Consider the following 25,005-nt stretch of genomic DNA (forward strand, 5'->3'; position numbering starts at 1 on the left):
CTTAAATACTGTTTCCAGGAGGTTACTATACAATATGTTATATGCTTTATCTTTATAAATACCTGGTTGGGACAACCCTACATGCATGGAAGCTTTTTAAAATTAAATCCTCAGGATGCACAACCCAGTAACCCAGGGCAGCAGCACTTTGCAGTGTCACATGTAAGCCTCTGGCTGAAATATTCCATTAATTACAGTGAAGGACACATTCGCACCTCACCTGTCATTGCAGGCTTCCACAGTGCTCATCCTTCATTACACTGGATTGCTTCTGAAAACAGATTGTACTAATACAACAAACCATGACAACCAAATGCAAAAAGGATGATGGCAAATTCTGGTGCCAAATTAATTCATTGCTATGTCATATTCTTTGCAAAATCCATGCAAGTAAACAAATGAACTTCAAAAACAATATAACTTGCAACAATATGAGAAAGACCACAAACGATGACTGGGTCCGTTGTGGTAATATAGCTCTGTGCCGTTCATTCATAGTACGCTGGCTGTATGAGTTGTTTCTCCTCTCTGGAAAGAGACAGCTTAGAGTACCTGCTCAAACCAAGCCTCCAGTCTTTGAGAGTGGGGCAGAAAGCACAGCACCCTGGAAAAAAAGCCCATAGAAACACAGGGGAAGCAATCAGAGTTCCTCACACAGGCCCGGATCACACCCAGGATGCTGTATCCGAGAAGCAGTAGTGCCACAAACGACTCGGAGAAATGTATTTAATTAAGGAAACGTATTAGTAAACGCATTGCGATTTTAATTGTATCTTACAATGAAGTGTATATAACTTTTAATACTGTAACATTCTTAATTGTTTTAGGTTTTTTTATTTTTATATTATGCTATGATTGTATTTTGCTGTATTTCTGATAGTTAAATTGTACTATTGTATTATGAGTGAAAAACATTTTTTCAACCTACGCAAGTCACCCTGGCAAAGGCTTCTGCTAGGCAAATAATTATAGAACACCAATTATGTTCTAGATATAAATTATCCAATGAATACTATATATAAAGTAAGTTGAATTCAATTTATTAAAAACTGAACATACTTAATGAAGTTCCCTAAAGTAACATACAGAATGTAGCAAGGGTGGCTAGCTCCAATCCTGATGAGCTAAAGTACAATCCACCAGGTCTTGGTTACAATGTGGGTTTTGATCAACGTTTTAACTGAATTGGCTCAATTATGGAATGTCTAGTTGTTGTCCTTGAGAGCTACAGGGCGATGGTCTTTTCATTTTGCATGATCTCTCGGCTCCGTAACTGACCAACTTGTCATAAAGTGATCAAAATGAGACTGGTTCATTTAGACATTGATAAAGAAAGACCCATAATGCCTACTGGACTGAGGGTCTACAGAACCACGGTTAGCCATCCCTGCTATTCAGATTTCCTCCACAATGACTTGAAAGTTACTTCTCTATTGCAAATCCAGCTGAAAATAAGATCTTGACTCCCTGGCAAGTCAGTGGAGTTTGCTGGCTTCCACTCCTTAAAAATCCAGCTTTATTTGCACAAAGCAACAAGATGCCATCTACACATCTAGCAGTTAAAAAGAAAAAAATGCACAGAACTTTAAGAATATTTCAACAACATATCTGAAAAGAAATTGCACACTTATTGAACAGATTCACCAAATGTGGATTTATGACATCATCGTGGGATTCAGTACACGTCAGTTGAATGCTGGATCAGGGCTTCTCCACAGACTGCTCTGCAGCTGTCATCACCAACATCTTCCTGCAGACTATTTCTCTTTGCACTCTGAGTAGAGTCCTCCTTGATTGCATTTTCTCCCAGTGTCTAGTTCAGTACTTCCAAACTTCTTATCATCGGTGTGGCCCATGGACCCCAGCTCTTATTTGCCATGTGACTCTTTCTTTTCAAATAATTCCAACTGTACAGCTCTTTCTGTTTTTCAGGGACTTCTACATCTATAGTGTATACTGTATATAGATGTTATATATGTGCTGTCGTGATTAACAAATTAAATAACCATGGTGTCATTTATTTTATTAATAAAATCTTAATGAACAATATAATCAGGTAAACATCAAACTGCCTTTTAATAAAATTTAAACATGCTCATTGTGAACTAAAAACAAGCTTTTGGTTGCTTGATTAAAACTGTAGAAACTCAATGCATTTAATATGATAAAACACTTCTGAACAAGAGATAAGACAGATCAGTTCAACCACTGATTTATCACTTGTTTAAAAAAGATTTTTGGTCCACTCTGAAAAAGGTCAAATATTAAACTACCTAGATTTGAGGCACTGTGATAGCCAAAAAAGTATCACAGCTGTTCTCAGAAACTGGGAGCTCCGGGTTCCCTATGAATTCCAGTAACCAATAACAGAACCACATACAATCAGTATAAAAGTCAGTGAAGGAACAAGTAAAGGTTTATTCCATGCTGAAAAGAGAAGAAATGAAATCCAACGTTTCAGCTATGGAGCCTTCTTCGGGGTGTCAGAAGTCAGTGTACTACATATGAATATGGGATTATTTATAGCACATTGCGTCACCTTGCTCTTACAATACTAATACATTCCATGGTTCACTAGTCAAGTTCTCTTAATATAAAGTAGTGTCTTCAGTATTGACAGAACCAAAAATACACTTCATTAATTAAAAAAGCACATTGAGTGAAAAATAGTCGTTTTCCGATAATGGCTTGATGTTGTAATATCTGTAGCAGAACAACTGAAAGACTGGTCCACTTGGACAAGTCCAGTACCTAGGTTCTACCAGAGATTCAAGATTCTTCTCATATACAGAAACAGTATCACTGAGAATTTTTTTCCCCTCTTCAGAAAGACTTAGTACATTAGTGCCGTGATCTGTTACGTCTTTTTTTCTCCTGATAGTTTTGTGGGCAGACGTACTGTACATTACAAATGTACATGTTAAAGCAGTTCAAACAAGCAAAGAACTACAGTATGCTAAAACACTGGTGGAAGATAACATAAAAAATGTATTAACCCACAAAGATCAATTGCACAATGGGGATACGTATGACTGGCCACCTGATACCCTTAGGTTAGGGGTATTTATAACAATTCAAAACGATAAAGATGTAATGCAGACAGCATGGGACTCCAAGGAAATAGCTAAAAACACATTCAGGGGACCTTCTTTGTGGTTCAAACAGTAAAGCCACTGATTCACAGACAAGCTTGAGCTCCACAATCCACATACCACCAGCTTGAGCCTGGGCCTGGTCATGAAGAGCCCGTGGACAGGACTCCCCATGTGGTTCAGCACAAGGCAGAATGCATCAGCTGGGGAACACTCATCTTGCCATGCAACAGCGATCCTTGGGGCTTGGCAGGCTCCCGCCGGCTTATAAGTGCGTCAGAGAGAGGCACACTGCTTCAGAAAACTGGCGCTCATGTTCCTGTGTATACAACGAAGAATGACTGCGACAGGTGGGCACGACAGGAGAGACCACACATCCACAATCTACCTGCTTGGGACCAGAGTTTTAATGATGGGTGGCCTTGATTTAGAACTCGACATTTCATTGGATGACATCAAAATAAACAATAATGTGGTCAATTCATATTTAAACAACAAAATGGTGCTATTATAAATAAAATATTCTTGTTCTAATTCGGTCTAGTTTGTAAAGAAGTGAGCTAGAACTTGGCACTGTACATTCTTGCACTTCTAGAGACACTGGCATACTCATTGATACTGTGTATACAAGCTAAAAGTTTCTATTATTTAGGGAACCTCTGTTATTTAAAGTTGACATGCTTTGTGAATTGTGAAGCTTCTATGGAAATCATACAGAGCCAAATAGCATCTTTAAGTAACAACAGAAAATTGTTCCAGTGATAACTGAAATGATTACCCTAAAAACTATAGGAAATTGCACTTAAGACTGAAAATATGATATACTTAGCTTCAAAGAACGTCGGGGGAATGGCAAGCAGTCTGCTTGGTTGAAACCAAATTACACAGCTTTCAGTGCAGCAATTTTGACATTCCCTGAATATTGCTTTAGCAGTGAGTGATAAACTAAGAGGACAAACTTACAATAAATCTTTAAACAGATTCCAGTACACACAAAGAATGGATTAAAACCAGCAGTTACTGAATTATATGATAGCAATCAATAACTTAAATTCTTACTTTCAGCACTTTTCTGAATGCATCTTTTGAAAAATATCTTATAATTAAATACCATATCATATATAATTGATGTAAATGTCCTTCCTTTAGAAAAGGACAATTAACGTAATCTAACCCCTGGTGAGCAGCTGGGACCCAGTGAAATTTCAGACAGAAGTACAGATCCAAGGACTGGCAGCCCACAGATCAAAAGCCCTTCCAGTCACATCCACTTTGCTCAGAGATGGCTTTGCAAATGGCTTGTCTTCATGTACTGTATTACCAAAACAACCCCTGCAGTCAAACAAATGAGCATGCAAGATTAGCTAAAACAACCAGTCTACTCTGAAGAAAGAAGAAAGAATAGTAGAGAGCCAAAAGGAAGAACACAGTTACTACAAATGACTGCTTCAGAAACCATTAACAGGAACTTCTATTTATTATTTTTGTACAGTAAACTTCAGAGATGAGGACACTGCAGTGACACAAGGAAAGGGAATCTTGTTAAGTGCTTTCTCTGCTGTAGCATCCATGTGTAGAGGTCATTAGGGGAGCACTTCCCCAACATCACTAATGTAAAAGGAGTATGTGTCGGGTGTCAAAGAGGTGCTTCACATAGTGTAATGTAAGCTTTCATCAGCTCTTAAAATAATGCTCTATTGTGCACAAAATTCCACTGAAAGGTATACGTTACCATTGAGAAATGTGATTTAAACAACTAAAATGTGGGAACATTTCACGCAGATTTGTATTAACGCAAGCAGAAGATCCTGAGAAGAGCTTTAATGGATGGAGAACATGACTAAGGCTGTGGAACATTACTTGCCATGAAGCTGCAAAAATAACTATGAACTGCGCCATGCCAAGTAGTAGATTAGAACCTGAAGAGAACGGACCTGGACAAAATCAGCAAAGAACACACAGAAACTGAGATTAATCTTTTATGAACAGACTCCTTCCAGGGTTCCAGTTCTTGCCCAGTTTTCCTATAATTTGCATCTTCTTGGTCTTCATTACCGAACGCTGGAGAGGTGTCAGATTGGCTGAGGCCAGTGTAACAATAAGTACAGGACGAAAATCCACTCCTGATCACTCTTTATATCCAGGAGGTAGAACAAGACCAAAGTGCAGAACGAGGAGCCCATCCTTAAAAAAAACACAAAAAGAACATATTTACATATTTTTTGATCACAGAGGATAAACCAAGTGCAGATGAACCAAGAAGCACTTTAAAGCCCTGACCATGTCACCAGATGTGCACAGGCTAACATTTATTTTTAAATTCAAGTAATTTCATTTCAATACTGTAGTTCAAGTACAACATAATTTTATTTATATCAGAGTATATACCTTGTTTTTTCGTTCGCAAAAAACTTTAATGCATATGACAAGCCAATGAACACTGCCTCTCCAAATAAAACATGAAAAATTAACTTAAGGATGAAAATATTTATGTAGAAAGGTACCATTTTTTTCTTACATGCAACAAAGGGGCCAGTGACATTTGGGATGGAGATTTGTCAACTGAAATCAAATCTTTCCTCACTTTATTGACATGAAGGCTGCCCTTTGCCTTACAGACAGGTTTAATCTCTCTGACTTCTTTCTGGGTTGACTTTCTCGTGTGAAACATTTTGATGCGTTAAATCTTTTCCTTTCATAACCACACAAAAAAACACCAATCTCTCTTTTAATACTAAAAAATATTTAGGCGAATGTCTGTGCATTATAAAGAAAAAAAATATTTCAATTGTACAGCACAGAAGAGGCAGAATCTGTTACAAGACAAAAAAAACACACTGACATAGCTCCAAGAACACTGTTCTCAGTTTTCAATGTAAATTGAAGCACAGTTTTAACTTTTTTCAAAGACACAAATGCAACTTGCAATTAAATTTCAAAAGTTTTATATCTGACTTCTCTATCAGTTTGTTAAAATTAGTATAAAAAAACATCTCTTCTGATTAATTACACCATTAATTACACTGATTAATTACAGAGGCACTGTCTGGAAATTCACTCTACAGTAACTGATCAAATAAAACATTCAAGTGGATTGATAAGCATTGGATGAATAATGCCATTATTAAGAATGTAAAAACAGACAGTTTACTGAAACTTGTCTGCTGAAGATGATGCACAGTGAAAAAGAATCTTTCAACAAGTAATTAGATGACATACTGTATGTGAGTGCTCTTTACTTTGATGTGCTGTTCTTTTAAAAATCATTGATCAGAAAGGAGCAGAACAATAACATGTGCTTCAGTTGATTCTGTAAATATACCAAAACTTTAAAAAAAACATCAACAGGAAAACATAAAACAGCTCTCATTACACTTTCCACAGTTCAAGATATCCTGTATTATGTGGAATGCAACATACAGTACACTCCTAAGACACTCAAGATACCCATAATGAAAACACTTGTGCACAGATGAGACTCAGCTGCAGGAAGGATGCGAGCCTTTGTCTCCTTCAGGTCTCCTCCAAAAAAATCACGCCTAATGGCAGAGCCTGCTGAGAGCAGGCCACAGCCGCAGCTGTGCGTGTTCCACATCATTACTAAAGACAACACGTCGTGTTCCTCATCCAATGACACCCGCCCAGCCCGCCACTTCTCTCTGAGCAGAAGGAGAGTTCTGGAAGCCTGTCTGTTAAATACCTCTCTCAGGAGAAACAAAAAAAAACAAAAAAGGAAAACACAACAGGGAAGACAGATGCTCTGGCTGGGTGTACTCAGAAGAAAAAACACCACAGGAAAAGAGGAACTAAGCTGCTCTCAAGTGTGCGAATAAAAGCACAGAAACTGGGAAAGACAGAACAATGATCCACATCCGCTTCGTTAAAAAAAACCTCATATCTCATTCTAACTGGAGCATCGCCTCACCTGCAAACTGCACTTTTTTCCCTCACTCATCGGCTCAGCAGAAAACAGCCCGAGCAAAGAGAGAAATCAACACCCAGTGTTGATGCCACTAAGACCATGACACTTTACTGTAAGTTTCCCATAAAAAAACAGTTTCCCATGAAAAAAGTTTCCACAAATTAGAAACAAAATTGTCTAATCACCATCTTCACTCTCTGTAAGGAACTTCTACAAAAAAAAACGGTTGCATGCAACAGCAATTTAAACAAAATATTCACCACCAAAAAGCCCACTAGTCCAATAGACAAACTGACTATGTAGTGTAGTGGAAACATTCAGCTGCGTGTTTCACCCACTGCAGTCACATTGGTTTGACTTTGCTGTCTGGAGAGGGGTTTTTGGCCACATTATAAACAGAATGAGGAGAGTCTGGCGGCTATGACAGCCATTAATAATTCGTTCTGCAACCTGGCAGAGGTCATCCTCATTAAGACCTTCGTGGTAATTAGGCTGTCAGACACACCATTGCAACTGTGGGAGTATTTCTTCAAGGTGGAATCTTTTTTACACCTTTTTTAATCTGCAGTATCTGTCTGCAAAAGCTGAATAATCATAACTGGGCAATAAAAGCAAAGAGAAAAATGTACCCCAAAACCATATATGAAGTGTGACTGGAAAAATGTATTTAAAAAAACTAAAAAGAGTTGATCAAACCAGCATTCACAAAATACTTTATTCAGTACATGTATTAGCATCCACAGATTTTAATATTTGAAATTATGAATGGAAAGTCTTTTGATTTCAAGTCTGAGAAACTTGCAACAAAATAACATTTGACACTAACTACTGGTAAAATTGGATTGAAGCTAATAATTTGCCCTTTTATAATTGACACTGGCTGCCACACCCCAAGCTTAACAAAATCAGAGAAAGCTTTGAAGGGAATTCCAGAGATACACATCAAGCACGCAAAATCCAATCACCTAGTAAAACAAATATAGTTAAATACTGGACAACAATCTATTGTATAGTAGAGCATCTCAGGAACCTCGATTAATACATCTAGATTCTTGTCAGGTTAACTAACCAGACTGTAGATGGAACCAAAATAGAAGGACTAGAATCACTGTAGAAGATGCAGAAGAAATTAAAACATTCAAAAAGGTATGGACTTAATTCAGGACAGTGCAAAAACCTGGTCAATCATATTTAAGGTAAAAAACTGCACTGTGTAGCAAAAAAATATATAACATGGTAAATACTGAGTTGAAATAAATTACTTATGGTGATAATAATAATGATGATTCCTTACACTTATATAGCGCTTTCCTGGACACCTCACTCAAAGTGCTTTACATGTAATGAGGACTCCCCTCCACCACCACCAATGTGCAGCATCCACCTGGATGATGCAACAGCAGCCAGTGTGCGCCAGTAGGCTCACCCACACATCAGCTATCAGTGAGGAGGAGAACAGAGTGATGAAGCCAATGCATAGACGGGCATTATTAGGAGGCCATGACTGGTAAAAGCCAGGGGGAGATTTGGCCAGGATGCTGGGGTAACACCCTGGAATTTTGAATGACCCCAGAGAGTCAGGCCCTCGATTTATATGTCTCATCCAAAGAACCACACCTTTTTACAGTATAGTGTCCCTGTCAGTATAGGACCCACACAGACTGCAGGGTGAGCACCCCCTGCTGGCCCCACTAACACCTCTTCCAGGGAAAGCTGAGGTTTTATTCTATTATGCATTACAATTGACCTGTAATGACCTCCTCTTTTTCACAAACATGTTTTCATACTAAAAATCAAAACCTACAGATTACTGCATTTGAGAATGATAGAGTAAAAACTCGTGTTGCCTGAACCATGGAAGAAACGACCCAACACAATTTCCTGATCATAAGAAAGTGAAATCAAGTGAAAAAGACTTTAGGGCCCAGAATATGTTCCTAACCTTAATTTCTAAGAATGGTGGTTTAACTAAGATCATACAAAATGAGCCCAGTGTAACAGCATGACTGCCTGTCTGCAACATTAGAAGAGGCTTTGCTGCTCTGTTTTGTTCTCCCTATGGTGCTATAAATAGAGCAGACAGGCACAACAGTACTTGCTATCTCATCCAGACAGACACCACTCTGCACTGAAATCTCAGACAAAAGAAATGCTGTGCAACCCTCCTCTGAACTCCTTTACAAAACAATAACAAAAATAAATGTGGCTTATGTAAAAGCTCTAAGCCTAACACACTCCAAAAACCTCCCACTAATGTATTAAATAAACCAGTTCACCCCAAGGAACATCTCTTCATGTCTGTTTCACTTCAGACGGACAGCAACTTGTTTTTTTTTCTCCATTTCATTTTCTAATGGCAAAATGTCCATTTTACTTACTGCCTTGAATGGTGGTCTCTCTACAATTCTTCTCTATTGATGCAAACGGACAGGTTGTAAATAATGTGTGAAATTAAGAATTGTATAACAGTGAGAAAAATAGGGAGAAAATTAGAAAATAGCCATGTATCAATAGGCTGTGGATACCCATCAGTCAAAATGAAACAATGGTCTTTATAGTAAGAATTACATTTGTTTGTCAAGGAACTTGAAATAATGACAGATTACCCTTGTGCTAATATGCCGAACACTGGAATGCATGCAAAAATGATAATCCTAGCCCGGGAGTCACATCAGTGGTGATGAAGATGTCTTTGTTAAGTGTGACATATTTTTGGCACTATAATTTCAGTTTCCCCTCAGAAATATGTGAATCTGCCCAAAACCACTGGGAGTGAATATCTCTGAACTTACTGCCTTCTGTGGTAGACATGCTGAAAGATGCCCTTCAAGCCTGTTTGGCTGTCTGCACAATAATCAGCCCCCCCATAAAAGGGGTTAGCAGGCCAAAAAAGAATGGGCAGGGCCTGCAGAACAGACAGCAGACACTGTCTCTTGTATACGTGATTCTGTTCCCAGAGCTAAGCCTCCGCAGCTGTCCCAGGGGAACTAGTTCACTGACGCATCTCAATATAACCTACACTGACTTCAGTGCTGACAAAACAGCACCACTGAGAAGAAGAAGAAGAAGCAAGCCCACAAACTATCCAAATACCAGCTGTTCTTGCTTCCTTCTCCATGAAAACATTGAACTAAATTACAGGTAAATCTCCAATCCAGCACAATATTCCTCATGACAATTCAGGTATTTTCAGATACTGTATGTGCTTTGTTAGCTTAGGATTTTTTTCAAAATGAATGATAACTACTTCAAAACTTCAGGGATGGAAGAAAAGATCAGTATTATGAAATTAAACTCTGTGTTTGTTTGTCATTCAGTTCACCACCAAGAACAAAGTAGTGCTCCTTCTGAACATTAAAAAGTCTTTGGACAACTTTCAATTTTAAATCCCCGGCAGAAAGTCAAATGTTTCACAAAGAACTGCTTGATATGTCATTTATATAAAAATTACATCTATACTTGGTCTAGACAAAAATGTCCATTTCCCTTCAGTTCACTGCTTCCTTCAGTCATAAAAAATTGACAAAATCCAATGCATGCTGCGGTAGTTACACAAGAGAGACTCAAGCCCTGTTTCAGGAGGAAGTGCAGATTAACAAAACTGGTATAGATGGGATTGGACAAGTCAGAAAACTCCCTGCAGAGTGAGCCTCCTGGAGCTCATCAAATTTACGTCAGTGGTGCCTCAGAGTGGAAGAGAAAAGAAATTTAGCATACACCAAAAATCACACATGGGGCCTCTTGCCCTTTGTTGTCTACAAAGGATATTCTGCTAGGCGAGAACAGGGCACCCTGTGGGACAGTCTTGATCTGCTCAAAAACACCCTACTGCAGTAGATCAGAGAAGTCCAGGGTGAAGAACGACTAGCTGCTCAGCGGGAAACACGTTTTTTTTATTTTCTAGAGAGCAAGAGAACAAAACATTACCAAACATGGGCAGCTCAAGGCTCAAACACATACAGTACAGTACCACTCAGGCATGGAGAGGCAGAACCCCTGCCATTGTACAAGAAGAGACCCAGAAAACAAAAGTTGTACTGGTGTTGACTAACCCCTTCCTTCCTAATTATAAAACTAGCTGAATCCCTGACTGAGGCAACATTTAAAGAAACGTGACAGATTTATATAGAGATGTATAGCCACTAACAAGAACAACATGTCATCGCCCCAAGGAGGCTGCTCATTAACCAAGCAGCTTCAAAAACAAGCTCGTTCCCAGAAACCTCAAATAAGTGGCATTACCAGGTAGCATACACACTTCAAGTCTGAGCCTATTACTTCAGTAGGAGACTGGATATCATACATTTTAAAGAGTGAAAAAGGAAAAATGGAGAGTAACAAAGTTTTATCATACATGGATTGCAGTGTAGGTTTTACTAGAAACAGGTTAATGTAAGTAAGGTGGTCACCAAACAAGACACAAGGGACCACAAGAAGCTGCACCTAAGGGTGGTCCACATGAAACCTACGATAGCTCCAAGATCTTCAGGAATGTATTTTGGGTTGCATTTCCTGCTGCAAACTCACTGTTGATTTTATTGTAAAAAATAGGATGTGTTTACAACTGAACTTAAGAATTTAATCAAATTAGTGTAGGTAGCTCTCCTTGAAGACCAGATTAAGAGACTCTGACAGAGTAGTCAATGCCTCTTCCTTGTTTTAACTAAGTTTTAACCTTGCCTACAGAACAAAGAATTCACAGGTTGCTCAGTTAGTCGTGATTCAGTATGATGTGCCTGTTCTGCAATTATCCTTCCTGTCAAAATCGCTGAAGTCATGTCCTGATGGAGGCTTGAATATGTAGAAACACTGAAGAGTACTATTAAGTTATACTGGAGCAGAGAAAGTGTGGACCCAGTTCATTTTACTACTTTTCTCAACAGCACCTCACTTTTTGGATGTGAGATCACCTACAATTAGAAGCAGCCCTAAACATATAAAACAATGTAACAAATGTTTAGTTAAGACCTTTCACAGCCTATATTTTCTATTCCATGGTTAAACAGTCATTTTTTCACTTTGGAACACCAGGTTTAATACTCTGGTAAAACATATCTTTGTTTAGCACAGGGGTAGGCAACCTTAGTAAATGAGTGGCAGAAGTGTCATTGAAAATCATTGCTTCAATTTATTCTTCTTTGCTGAAGTGATCTGCAGCAACCAGATTAATTAGGCAACTAAGGATGAATTCAGTATGCAGCTTGCTGGAAGGTTTTAATACCTGCAATGCCACAGAATCCAGGTGCCAAGGCTGACCACCATAATGATTTAGCAAAATACTGAATAACAGACTGATATCAGACATAAGTCTGAAGTCATTAGAATGAGCTTGCACAAGGCAGGCTTTTGGGTGTAGATGGAGGCATGAGTCTTCCACACTAATATAAAAAGGAAATCAGCTATCAGTATCACTAATATAAAAAGAAAACTGCTTTAAACCAGAAAACACAAAGCAGTGCATTTGACAACCTGTAAGCCAGTGTGCTCCATTATATAAGGTTAAATTATATTTTTAAACCACAGCCAAATTTTACTTCTCTGAAGCAAAAATAGGTTATTCTGAAAAAGCAGTATTTTAGGATACCCTTTAAAATTGTCTTTAAACGTTTCTTTAATCTATGTGTAAAAAAGATGAAATGATTCACATAAAGCAATAAAAACACTAATAAAACAGTATGAGAGTAATAGAAGAAACTACAGAGAGATCAATTTTGACCTCTGAATTCCAAGTTATTTTAAATGAAACTCTATTTGCTTTCCAAAATTATTTCATTTTGTCTTTCCTGGGTTTATAACATTGCATTCTGTTTTTGCAGGGGACATATATTAGGTTTACGACAGAGAAGCCCAAATACTGAATTCTGCCTTGAGGATATGTCCCAAAGGAAGACTTACTTTTTTCTCTGCTGTCTCAACCAAAATAATTAATCTCTCTTGATTACAGAGATTAAACAGCTCAGTTCCTCCTTGCATGTTTATGCGGCATTCTGAGTAGTAATTACACCAGAATATAAACTATTTGCCTAACAAATGAAGAATAATTGTCAGAAATCATCTCAATAAACAGCTATTTTATAACTTAACACACCACCTGCATCTATGTTCTCCTAGGTTTTTGTACATATTGATGCTGTTTATGTTATCTCTGGTTTTCTGAAAGCACAAATTTACAAGTTTTTAAGCAAAGCAAATCTTCACTAATGTACAATCTGCTTAATTCTTAGCAAGTTAACTGCATAGCTTTGTATGAGACTTGAAAATCAGTGCTACCTGTTTGTTCTCTTCAGAAACAGAAATATTATATTTTCTTTTCACTATAGGGCCTATTTCTTTAACTCTGTAGCCCTTATATCAATTTTAATGCATGTTGCTTTCAAATTCCGTTCTTTTATTGGAAAAGAACTACACAACTGGGAAAGTATAAAAAATATGAATCTAAAGTGTTTGCTAATCAGAAGCGTTCATCTCTCTGAGGAGAATAATGAATTCTTGTAAACAACATTTAAAAAATCCCATTGTGCCATCAAAGAGCAGTCTTATTTTTTTAATGAAAAAAAACCCTGCTGTTTCATTTCTAGTCATGGCTTCAGGTGAACTTTGCAGACAGCAAGGTGCCCTATTCTTTAAAACACATGGCATTACTAAGCACATAAATCAGGTGAGCTATAAATATTAACAGTATGTGTTTTTTTTTTTACATTGGCCCTGTCTGAATGAACATGGACTGCTGCCAAAAGTGTCTGATGCTTCTGAAACAAATTAAACTGCAGCAAACCAAAAACACTGAAAAAAATGAAAACTGATGTTGAGCCAAAGTGACAGGGCTTTCCTCAGAGTACAGAAGTCCAGGGTAGAGACAGTTCTGTACTGTGCCCAGACTCTCTGCTTTAACAGATGAGAATGGAACGCAAGTGTCCTCATGCGGCTGCTCTCACTAACTGATCAAATCTGACAGTTTGATCACCACTTTTGTCTCCAAACGTTTTTATATATCCACACTATTTGCTGTACAATATTATGTAATTTCTAGTAGTTGAACTTTCAAAAACTTCCCCAATGTTTAAGACATATGAACACTTTTAGAATCCACCCACCCTGTGCTAACAGTTTCAGTCTAAACAGCAGTTGTCCTCTACTGCTGTAGCACCCCTATTGGTGCACCTTCTTGTTTGGTTTGGTGTCAAAGCTGAAGAATTCACAGCTTGCGATTTTTGTCAAAGCAATGCAGACAAAATGCAGTGCAGCTTTTCCTTACTGTTTTAGAAAAGCTTCACAGGGAAAAGAGGCTTCCTTAGTTTTCCTCGGGTTTAATGGTTGTCCTCAGGTACACTCCGTTTAATGTCAGTTCAAACAAGGTCACAACGCGTATACCTAAGGGAAGCAATCCTTCGAGAGATCTCCACTGCTCACAGGAAGTTGAAGCAGAAAACGAACATTTCTGGGCCATTCAACATGCATGGTGAGAGGAGCCTTTCTACATCACTGGGTGACAAACACGTTTGCCGTAGGGTGCCAGTTCATTTGGGCCTAGTTTCATTTTTTTGGGTTTTATCACGTACCGTCAGCAGCTGGAACCTATAAACTTACATCAACAACATTACCTTTTAATCTATTCTAATAACATGCACTCAGTTCGAAAGGGAGACAAAGAATCAATGCAACCCCTAAAACCTCTCTTTAGAGAGAGAGTGAGGGAACATATCAAAAAGCCCTTGAAGAGAAAGATGCAGGCATAAAAATCTCAAATTTTTCCAATCCTGCTGCACTTTCCTTTCATTCATTTCTGTTACTGACATCCTAAAACATTAACAGGACTGTAGCACTTACAAATATACTTTTTCAAGATGCATTGAAATTTGGCCCCTCTTTATGTGGTATTTTCCTGTTCTGCAGCCAGGAGACTGAAGGGCGACAAGGGAACATCAGAGGCAGTGCCAGATCTACACCCCAGGTCAGATCTGAACCCATTAAAAAGGTGAGACTAAATCATGTCTAGGAGATTATGTGCCGTCTGACACATTTAATTGATTCATTGTCTTGCTGCACACGGTAACAGTGGCAGAGTGGAATAGCTGGCGCTGAATTAGCTCCGCAGCCTGGAAGATGGGAGGCACTCGATTACCGTCTGTCTGATTTATGTATCTAACCCACAACAACAAGAGGAGGAGGAGGTCTATCAGCAGAGGGTGAGGTGGAGAAGGGGGAAGGGTCTACAGCCTCAAATTGAAAGGTTCACGAGAAGCTCATGCAGAAGCTTGACAGCCTTAAACAACATCCAGCATCCAAGAATTGCAACATATTTAGATTTGTGAAATGTGGCAAGATTGTTGTATCTGCAGCATTTTAAGTTCTTTCTACTTACCAGTAGTTTCGAATGCCTCGATAATACCCGCTGCAAGTGATACAACGTGAATCACTCAGCCTTCACCTTGACATTCAGCTACAGTAGGGGCTCTGATATGCTGCCAGTCATGGGTTTTAAACAACACAGGATCAGAATGTGAACTACCAGCAATATTTACGAAAATACTTATTTGAACTGAAAGAGCTCCCAATTAGAACCGATGTAGCATTTCTTATACTGATGAAATTATAATAATCAGTGCAGATGAGATGAAAACTATTCTTCATTCCACTCACTCAGAATACAAACAGATGTATGATGGCCAGGTCTTGAGTAGAACATGAGGAAAAATGGTGGTGGATACAAATCTCTTTCTTGTGACTGTTAAGGTGTTAGGAAAACAGGCAACTTCAAATGGGTGCAGCTCATAAAAGAGGCTCATAAAAATAAAAGCTAACTCCTGACTTAAAGATTTATAACAGTTTAAGCTTTGAATTCAGCATTTCTAGATTACATCAGTGTTTATCTGCTGAGCAAAATCCTCCAATAGTATTTTCTATTATAACAACCATGCTATCAATACATCTTAGTTTGCATAAGATAAAAGAAAGTATTTTGCAATTATCAATTGAATGATGTTACTATATATAAAGCCAGTACATGTTGTAGTAGCTAACCCATCAAATTCATCAATCAGATCAAGTTGTCCTATTAACAGAATGTGCTCCTGACTACAGGAGAACACTGAAATTGGACAATTGAACAATGGTCAAAGGTACTTTAGAGAGAACACGTTTTATTTTCAGTGCAGTTTTAGTGCATGTGTAAGACTTTTGAAGTTAGCTGTTTGGCACTAAGTGAAGATAGTAAGAAAGATGGCAAATAACTGAACGTATACTGACCACAACATTTCTGTATGAACAAGGTTACTGTTTTTGGGTGCATATACTCATGTTGTGTTTGGAAACTAAGAATTGATAGCACATATATTGTAGAAAGGTACAAATTTTAGATTTTTAGTTCTCAGTAGTGCATGAGTTATTACAAATTGCTTCTTCAGATTATGATCCAAAACTAATGGAATAATTACAATTATTCTGCACAATAAGGAAGCTGCATGGAAGAGCCGCCTCAAGACTCAGATCTCAATATCATTTTAAGTTTACTGAACTGTTTGAAAAGTGAATCTTAGCAACTTTGATGATCTTTGGAAGGTCTTAGAAGAAGCAGGGAATACCTTTCAACAAGGGTATCTAACAAAAAAGATTTAAAGGTGCTTTTCAATTTCAGTGATTTTAAAGGAAAGGGCTGATACACTTGATTAATGTCTTGTATTGACAAAAGGTGTAGAAGTTTGGCTGTTTAATAAATTCACATTATATGATTTTATTTTTCATTTAGATGTACTGTATTAGCATTAAAGAGTTTTAGTTTCCTTATGTATTAGAACAGAAAACACATCTAAGACTTTTGAAGTGTGTCTTAAAATTATTATTGATTAATCATTAACGTTTAGAGAAAATATCCCTTACAACCACAAATATGAATTGAAAAAAATGAAAATGCTGCTGAGGGAAATCAGTATTTTTATATAGATATCATTTTTAATATCAAATCACTACTTTACCAGAAAGCCTTTAAAAGAAACTGCAGATTTTAAACTGCAAGTTTCCATTAACATCTAAAAAAATGTAATATCCCTTTATCTTGCCTATTTGTTTCGTTTTATTTAATTTGCTCTAAGTCAATGCTCTGGAGAAACTGAGATGTACATGTGTTTAAAGATGACTTGTACTTGTGTGGTAACTCGAACAAAAACAAAGGCACTAATGTTAAACCACCTGCCAGCCAGCACTTCCCTCGCTAAAAGAAACCCGTACGGTAACATCTGGTTACTAAGCAACAAAAATTATTTCTGAAGCATACTTAACACTGATTGAAGCACTGTAATATTAAGAGGGCTAAGTAGTATTTAGTTCAATGAAATGCTCTGTAACAGTATGAAACAATAAACATTTAAAGGATTCCTTTCATACTGCATTCAGAACATCTCATAGACCATAACCTACAGAAATAAATCCAGACCAGGAAGAAGGCAAAACAGAATTAAGGTCCTGCTACAGTTTTGATTTTATGACTCCTAATGCCCAGTGCCTCATAAAAATAAATACAGCACTAGCACAATATCGCTTGGAAATTCCAAGCCACCTTTTTGTAAAAGGCATTCTGTTGTCTGTGCATGTGTATGGATGACATGACAAGGCCTATCTTTTTCATTTTTTATTGCCTGCTTTGCAGCGAGATTTAAAAACTGGATGCCGCAAGGGATGAATTTAATTGTAATATAAATCCACCTAACATAAAAGTGTCAGAAAAAAGCACTCTAATCTCTGACCTCCAACCTTTCCATGTCTGCAGGGCTTATAGTAGATGAACAAAGCCGTATGCTGCATAGGTTTTCTCCTCCCTAATCTTTAATTAAGTTTTATTCACAATAAAAGATCTCGGATCATCATCCCTTATCCTAACATTTCCTAACCCCCCCCCCCCCAATACCTCTCAGCACTAATACATTTCTTATATTATGTACTGTATATACACATATTATATACATTATATCCCCTGATCCCTTGAGCTCTATTTGTATGATGCAATCCTGTATTGTACAGTTTCAGTCTGGTCCATCTGAAATTAACATTTTGCATTATATAAACTCTACAAATGGAGGAATAAAACTTTAGAGCTGTGCACAACAAAATGATTCACATTTTGTAAATAAATGCTTTGTGCTAAAATTTAATGAGTTTTTAACTCTGCTTAATTAGGGTTTTTTAATACATAGTATATGTAAATATCACAATGCTAGACTGGCAATACCCTTTCTTTTTCCTGTGGTCTTATTATAACATCAGTGCTGGGGGGTGGCTCTTGTTTCTTGCAGTTCCCCAGTTCCCCCTAGAGCTAAAGAGAAAGGCAAGGACCTGGGTTATCAATGACATGAACTCCACTGTCCCCGTCTTCCAGCCAGTCAAAACCTCTAATCAGGAAACAAACAGCAGGAGGGCAGGAACAGAACAGACTGAAACTGCAGCTCCTCTCCTGAACACGGGTGCTACAGGCAGTTCCACTCATCTAACGCAAAACTACCAGAAAAAAAGAACGTTTGAACACGAATAAGCAATTTCATGTATTTCCCCACCAAGGACAGCTTTATTGAAGAGATCTCATCATGTCTGTACATGAGGCCTTAGAATTAAGATGAATAAATTTACGTAGTGAAATGCAATAGTTTTAGTAATTGTACTTCTAAATAAGGGAATCTTGAAGGAGTAAAGTTGAATACAGAAATTATAAAAAACAAAAAAGGAGGAAACTTTATATTAAAGCATTACATACAATACGAAGAAATCGAGAAAAATGTCAGTGCAAAGTCAATCTGAGCATTTTTACAAAGTACAGTAGGAAAACAAGGAGAAAGATTTTACTTCCAAAAAGCAATGAAATTCACCAAAACGGTACCCTGATTGGACTCTGTAATCCAATGACCATTCCAGAGTGTTGCAATATACCAATAATTGTAAAAGTCCCAACTTTTACAAGAGCAAAAACAAAAACCTATTCTACAGGGCATCTCACACTTGCCATGTGTACTATTACCCCTGGTACAGGCATTAAAAGAAAAGAAATAGACTAAATATGAATTCCTGCCTTAGAAATATTACGAAGGCTGCATTAAAAAAAGTTTTCTTATGTAAGATGCTGCTGCTAAAGCACAACGAAGCAGTATGCATAATGCAAGCTGTATGAATGCATTTCTTCTTCTCCAGTCTGATATCCAGGCACAGCCTCAGAACACCTCCTGCTTTTGCCGCATTGCTGTATAAAGCATAAAGCCATGGCCCCCTGAGAGAGGGCAACCTTATTTCAGCTTTGTCTCCCTATTACTGCTGTCACGCCCTCCCAGGATTAACACCGCCTGTCAGGAACTGCCCTTTACAAGCTGGGATGCAGTCTTTCAGGAGAGCTGAACCACGCTAACAAACGGGGGTACTCTCTAAGATCTGCTTCTTGCTCTGTACAGATCTGATGGGTCTTCCTGTAAGACACAAAGCTTCAGACAAGGCTGTGACTGTCTCCCCTGTAGCACATCGCCCTGAAAAGAAACGTTACACTGTTCGAATCTTTAATGCACAGAATTAAAGACGTAGAAAAACAAAGGGAATGCAAACAAAAACATCACACCTTTATTCGCGAGTCGCTTCAGTTTCTCTGATGCGTGATGAAGATTTTAATTGTCTAATCTTCACATATTGTTACAGGAAACAAACGTGTAATCATAAGAACGCAAGAAAGGTTACAAGCAAGAGAAGGGCATTCGGCCCATCTTGTCCATTTGGTGGTTAGTTACCAATTGATCCAAGGAATCTGTAGATCCCTTTGTTTTGTATAAAAACTGCAACTTTTATAGCTCATTACTAAATGCCACTGTTCCAGGTTTGATCTGGGGCTACGCTGCTATGTAAAAGTCTTAGATGCATTCGGAAGTTACAACATGGATGTGCATTAACCATTTAAAAGTGGTGTAATAGTAACACCAGCTGATTTGCCATTCTGGAAGGTTCGTTTCCTCCACACCTACTAATAGGTCATCAGGATCAAAGTCAAAGGAGACTCATAGAGGAGATGAAGACAGCGATTGTGGGAGAGAGTACAGGCTGTGGCGTATCAGCAGTATCACAGTTCTCTCTTAAAGAGCATCGTGACAAGCAGTTGTTTTGTTATCCAATGTAGTTCCTTACAAGTTTCTTGGCACAGGAGCTACGTCTGGTTGATTTGCTGAGCGACCTTGATAATCACGTCCATTGAGGGATTGTATTCGGTGAACTTTTCCATCTGTGGTTTTGCGTATTGAAAGATTTCATTAACCTCGTGTAAGTAATAACTAGCTTGCTCTGTTTCCTCTTTGTACTCGGTTTTACCTTCTTTGGTAATTTTGACAAGCTCTTCAAGGTCCTCTTCTGTTATTTCAACCCCATTTCCATCAACCAAGCTTTCGTTCATGTCGGCAAAACCTTCCCCTCCTGCTTGCCCAGCAACACCCAGAATGCGTTTCACTTTGGTTTACCAGAGCCCCACATTGCTGCCCAAGTGACCTTTGCTTGCGAATAATCAAAGCCATGAAAAATAAATTAGCAAATGCTGAAACCTTACTTTATTTTAAAATCCTGATTAAGGTAAGATCTGCATGAAAAATTAACCAAGTGCTATACTACTGTTCCATGAAGCTGTGGTCTATTCTGCTAGATCTAATAGCAATATACAGATCTAAAAGAATTAACTATTAACCGAAAATGACTAAGATTTCAGTAAGGGACCATCACAGAAGCTTTTTTTTTTATACAGGCCTCTGAACTTCTTTTTCTTCAGAAAAAGATAACCAGGTTTGTGACAGCCTTACAATAAAGACAAAATCAGTCAAATTACTCTTTTGGCTGCGGAATCAATAACACTGAATTCTCTACATAATATACTGAAGTCAATGCAAGAAGGAAAGCAATTACACTCAGGTGATGGGTTTGTAATTGGGATGCTGACAGATGCCACCAGAAACATTCAATCAGGACTTGCTGACTCTACAATTTCTAAGCGCCAGTGATCACACTGCTGTTCAAACACAGAGCCCCTGAAAGGACTGAAGGCAATGAGCCATGCAATCTGAAACCTTCTGATGAAGTAGAGGGGAGGTTATAATAATTTCATCAAAACAGCTTTCTGTTATGTTTCTCCTATATACAGAGGACACAAAGAGTGCCTAAACTGCCAAATACATCATCCATGTCTGCTCTTTATCATATTAGAACACTGACACAAATGGATTTTCCTTTCCAGTGTTTGCTGACATTAAACATCTTTCACTCAAAACAGTATTCAGTTGTTTTTTCTATGCAATTCATATAAATTCATTATTACACGTAAATTAAATGTTATTGTGTAATACATACTTTAATGATTTTTGTCTAAAAAATGAGTATTCAGTTCGAGCATTCATGTTTTGATCAAAATATTCCCAAAAATGTAAATGTCATTTATCATTTGACAAAATGGGACATTATTAAGGGGGTGAATACTTTTGCTGTATATACGGTCATTCTCTGAGTTATTTCTCCATTGTAGCACTGACATGCACAGTGGCACCTCATGTTTCTGAAATGTTTGAAGAAAACACTCCATAAAACTGGATGAAATGTGCTTCACCTCAAGAATAAACCCTCTTCGGTGATATAATTGGCTTGCTAGCTGGCTGTAGCTGATTACTTTTCACTGTTGTGGTCCACTGGAAGCTCTCTACAAAGCAGTCAGGCTGTCAGAACTTCTGTTTAATTAGACTGTCAAGCACATTTTGATTTGTTTCTATCTTACTGAAATGACCATTTGATTTATTTCTGCAAATGGCATTATATATGTCAGGGCTTCACTGATGAGTACTACAGTATAGAGAAAGAGTAGACTGTGATGAAGTCTTTCCATGTTTATGTCTAGGTATGAGGTCATACATGTGCAATACGTAGAATAGTCTGAGAGTCCACAGGTTTAACAAATAAATTGGAATAAAGTGTTCCAATTTTAATACCTAAAAAGCAAAGCTGCATATTTCAGTACTATCTGAAGACACCCTTAAACTGTCAAGAGTAACCAGCTGCCTGCATAAACCACTGGCATAGGATACGCATTTGTCTGGATACCAACCTGGATAGCACTCTCCCCCATGGTATTTTGAATGTCTCTCAGTGACTGGCACCTGTCCAGCAAATGGTCCCCACAAACAACATCCACCTGCCACAAGAACACAAATTGCTTACATGAATGAATGTCTCCCACAATGCTGGAAGCAGATAAGCCTCAAAACAGGGAAAGAATGAATGAAATACTTAATCTTGTGTGTTTAGTAACTAGTACCTTACCGATCAATATCAGCATTCAGATATACAGGCAGAGGTCATTCACAATACTTCATTTCTGTGAAATTTGCAAAAAAAAAGTAATACAATGTCCAAAAACTCATTTTCTACTTACAACATGCAGTCAATGAGCCAGTCTGGCAGACTTCCCAGTTTAAAAATCAAAATACTATTTGTGAAGCAGAAGAAGGGTCTCAGACTAGATCCTACATACCACACATTTTTAGCATTTCAGTATATAGCTGTTCAAGAAATAATGCTGGGCCTTACAATCGATATCTTTGATGGCTGCTGTAAAACTGTGGCTGTTTTAGATGGTAATGCTTTCCTGTTCAAATATTTAACATCCCTAGGCATGGTAGGTGTGATGCTAATGGTGGCTCCATACTTCAACCTCTAGAATTAAAGAGAATCAATATGCCAAGGCTTGCCATTAATTAAAATGTCAATTTAATGCAGCTCTTGTACAATCATCAATTCGGGAGCAGTCTCGTGGGAAAAATTCATCACGCCACATGGTCAGGTAAAAACTAATCACAACTTGCCCTGTGAGAGGAGGGTGATGAATCTCAATGCTGGTTTGATAGGCGCAGTTCAAGACCGAATCACACAATCATGCTAGGACAGACCTGTCACCAGCCTACAGGGCTGGCATATCAAAAGGCATTTAATAATTTCATATCTGCTCAATTTTAAGGGGTAAGTGTGTATATGAGTCCTGACTGCAAAAAGTAATGAATGATATTGACTCATGTCTCCATCTGCCATTAACATCACAGTGGTCAGACAAGGTCAGACAAGCATAATGAGCACAGACTTTAAATTTAGTTTAGAAATTTAGAAATTTTGCCATTTTATGTACAACAATCTAATCATTGCACCAGTTTTCACACGTAGAAGGTAAATAAATTTATAAACAGCCCTTCAGCAAGTTGAGATGTGATTTCTGGCAAACAGTACATACAATTTAGCTAAATATAACCTTTCGAAATTGCCTGTGAGAAAGAATACAGAAGCTGTATAAAATTTCTGAAAAGAAAATGACCTTGAAGGAAGTTGAACTGCTGAAACATTGTTTCCCCTTTCTATCTTTTGGCTTGTAATTTAACCTTTACTTGCTCCTTTCCAACTGTTGAAAGTTAAAACATTGCTAAATGTGAGTGAATAAAAAAAAAATCAAATTATTGCACCTTATGTTTTTATATTGACCAAGATGACAGATTATTTTAAGCAAAGACCATCAAATGTAAGCACATAATCCATTCACATCTGAATAGAGGTGGGCAAAAAAAATAATAATCAGAGAACCAAGAAACACTCCTGGGATGTAGATCTCTAAAATGGTTCACAAATGTGGGTGAATTAAAATAATGACGACATGGATGACTGGCACCTTTTTTTTTGACTTGGTACTGTAACACTTTCAGGTTTTGGAAAACAAATGTTTAAAAGTAATTATGGACTTCATGGAATGCTACAAATATCTGCGACAATATTTGTGATATTGTGGCTATGGCAATTTGCAAGGCATAGTGAGCAGTGACCCTTCAGAGGGCACCTGAAAGATTCATGAACATAACCTTTGACAGGAAAGGTCAGATACGGAAAACAAATCACTGGGGAGCACAATCTCACTGACCTTTCACAATCAAAGAGGAACCCTTATCTGCGAAACACACAACTCTTCAATTTCCTTTATATAAAAGAACTCCAGGCTCCCTGTTAAGCAGAATTGCAAGTGTTGATATTTTTTGGTGTAATCAGTATGACACAAATTTTACTTTCATCCACAATAGCAATTAGAGACAACTACAAGGCAAAAATCCACATCTTATACTACTCCATATTAGGAAGTCATTATGATCTTAAATTGCCTTTTCTGTAGAACAAAGCGATCTTTTAACACTCCGTTTTACAAGGTCAAACTGAATTCACTAACACTATACTAACATGAAAATGTTTGTAACAAGCCCCATTTTCAGATTCAGATTTTTGGACAGTTTACTGAATAGGATAAAACAAAGCCAAAATTGTAACATTAAATCAATAGTTACTATTAATTATTAAATAAAATAGATTATTAAATAATTATGGATTTTAGACTAGGGTCACTACATGAGGTTAAAGCAATAGGATTTTATGTCTCTAGATATTTGTGTCAATTTTGTAATACTATTGTATTCAGAATTGTGTGTGTATTAATGGTTTTACTGTAACAGCAATGTAATTCAGTGTTCTTAAAGACTGGTGTTTTTAAGAACCTGTAAAAGTGCTGAATAAACAAACTTAAACTGGTTAGCTGAAATGTTACATGAAGTACCTCAATGTGGCCTCAAAACAAAAAACAAAAACAGAAAAAACAGAAAACAGCATACATTATGGAAATAACTTATCACTAATTCACAGCATGACAAGCTTCCACAAGCAAGGGCTTTATCTTTCTCTCAGAGTTTCTTTCATTTTAAAAGGTGAGAATTATTCATTAACACTCATGATATTAAGACTGGTGCTCTCACATTTTAAATTAAAGTAAAATAACTTACACAAATGCTCGTGAGCAGGTATCCTGTTTGCAGGATTCAAATTCATACAGAAGGTTTTCTACAGCCCCTTACCCTATTATCCAGTAAACATCTTTCAAGGCAGTTTTAATGAAAAATGCATGACAGCAGACCTTACTCTATTCAT

At 37.6% G+C, this 25,005-nt stretch overlaps 1 protein-coding gene across 3 annotated transcripts in view; it reads right to left on the reverse strand.

The window, feature by feature from the left end:
• Window positions 1–4,550: 4,550 nt before the first annotated feature.
• The window catches only part of pcgf6 (polycomb group ring finger 6), a 40,517-nt gene continuing 20,062 nt past the window's right edge, over window positions 4,551–25,005 (reverse strand). The window contains exons 9-10 of one of the 3 annotated variants that reach the window (XM_006630816.3): window positions 22,106–22,192; window positions 4,551–5,276 (exon numbers count right to left, since the gene is read on the reverse strand). In XM_006630816.3, coding sequence (XP_006630879.2) covers window positions 5,220–5,276; window positions 22,106–22,192 — 144 coding nt within the window. In that variant the 3' untranslated portion in view covers window positions 4,551–5,219. Of the gene's footprint in view, window positions 5,277–18,581; window positions 19,512–22,105; window positions 22,193–25,005 lie in introns of those variants that run through there. The other 2 variants (XM_069189172.1, XM_015347605.2) reach the window with 2 other exon arrangements.

The sequence above is a fragment of the Lepisosteus oculatus genome, chromosome 4 (genome assembly GCF_040954835.1).
Source record: "Lepisosteus oculatus isolate fLepOcu1 chromosome 4, fLepOcu1.hap2, whole genome shotgun sequence".
NCBI classification, from domain to species: Eukaryota; Metazoa; Chordata; class Actinopteri; order Semionotiformes; family Lepisosteidae; genus Lepisosteus; species Lepisosteus oculatus.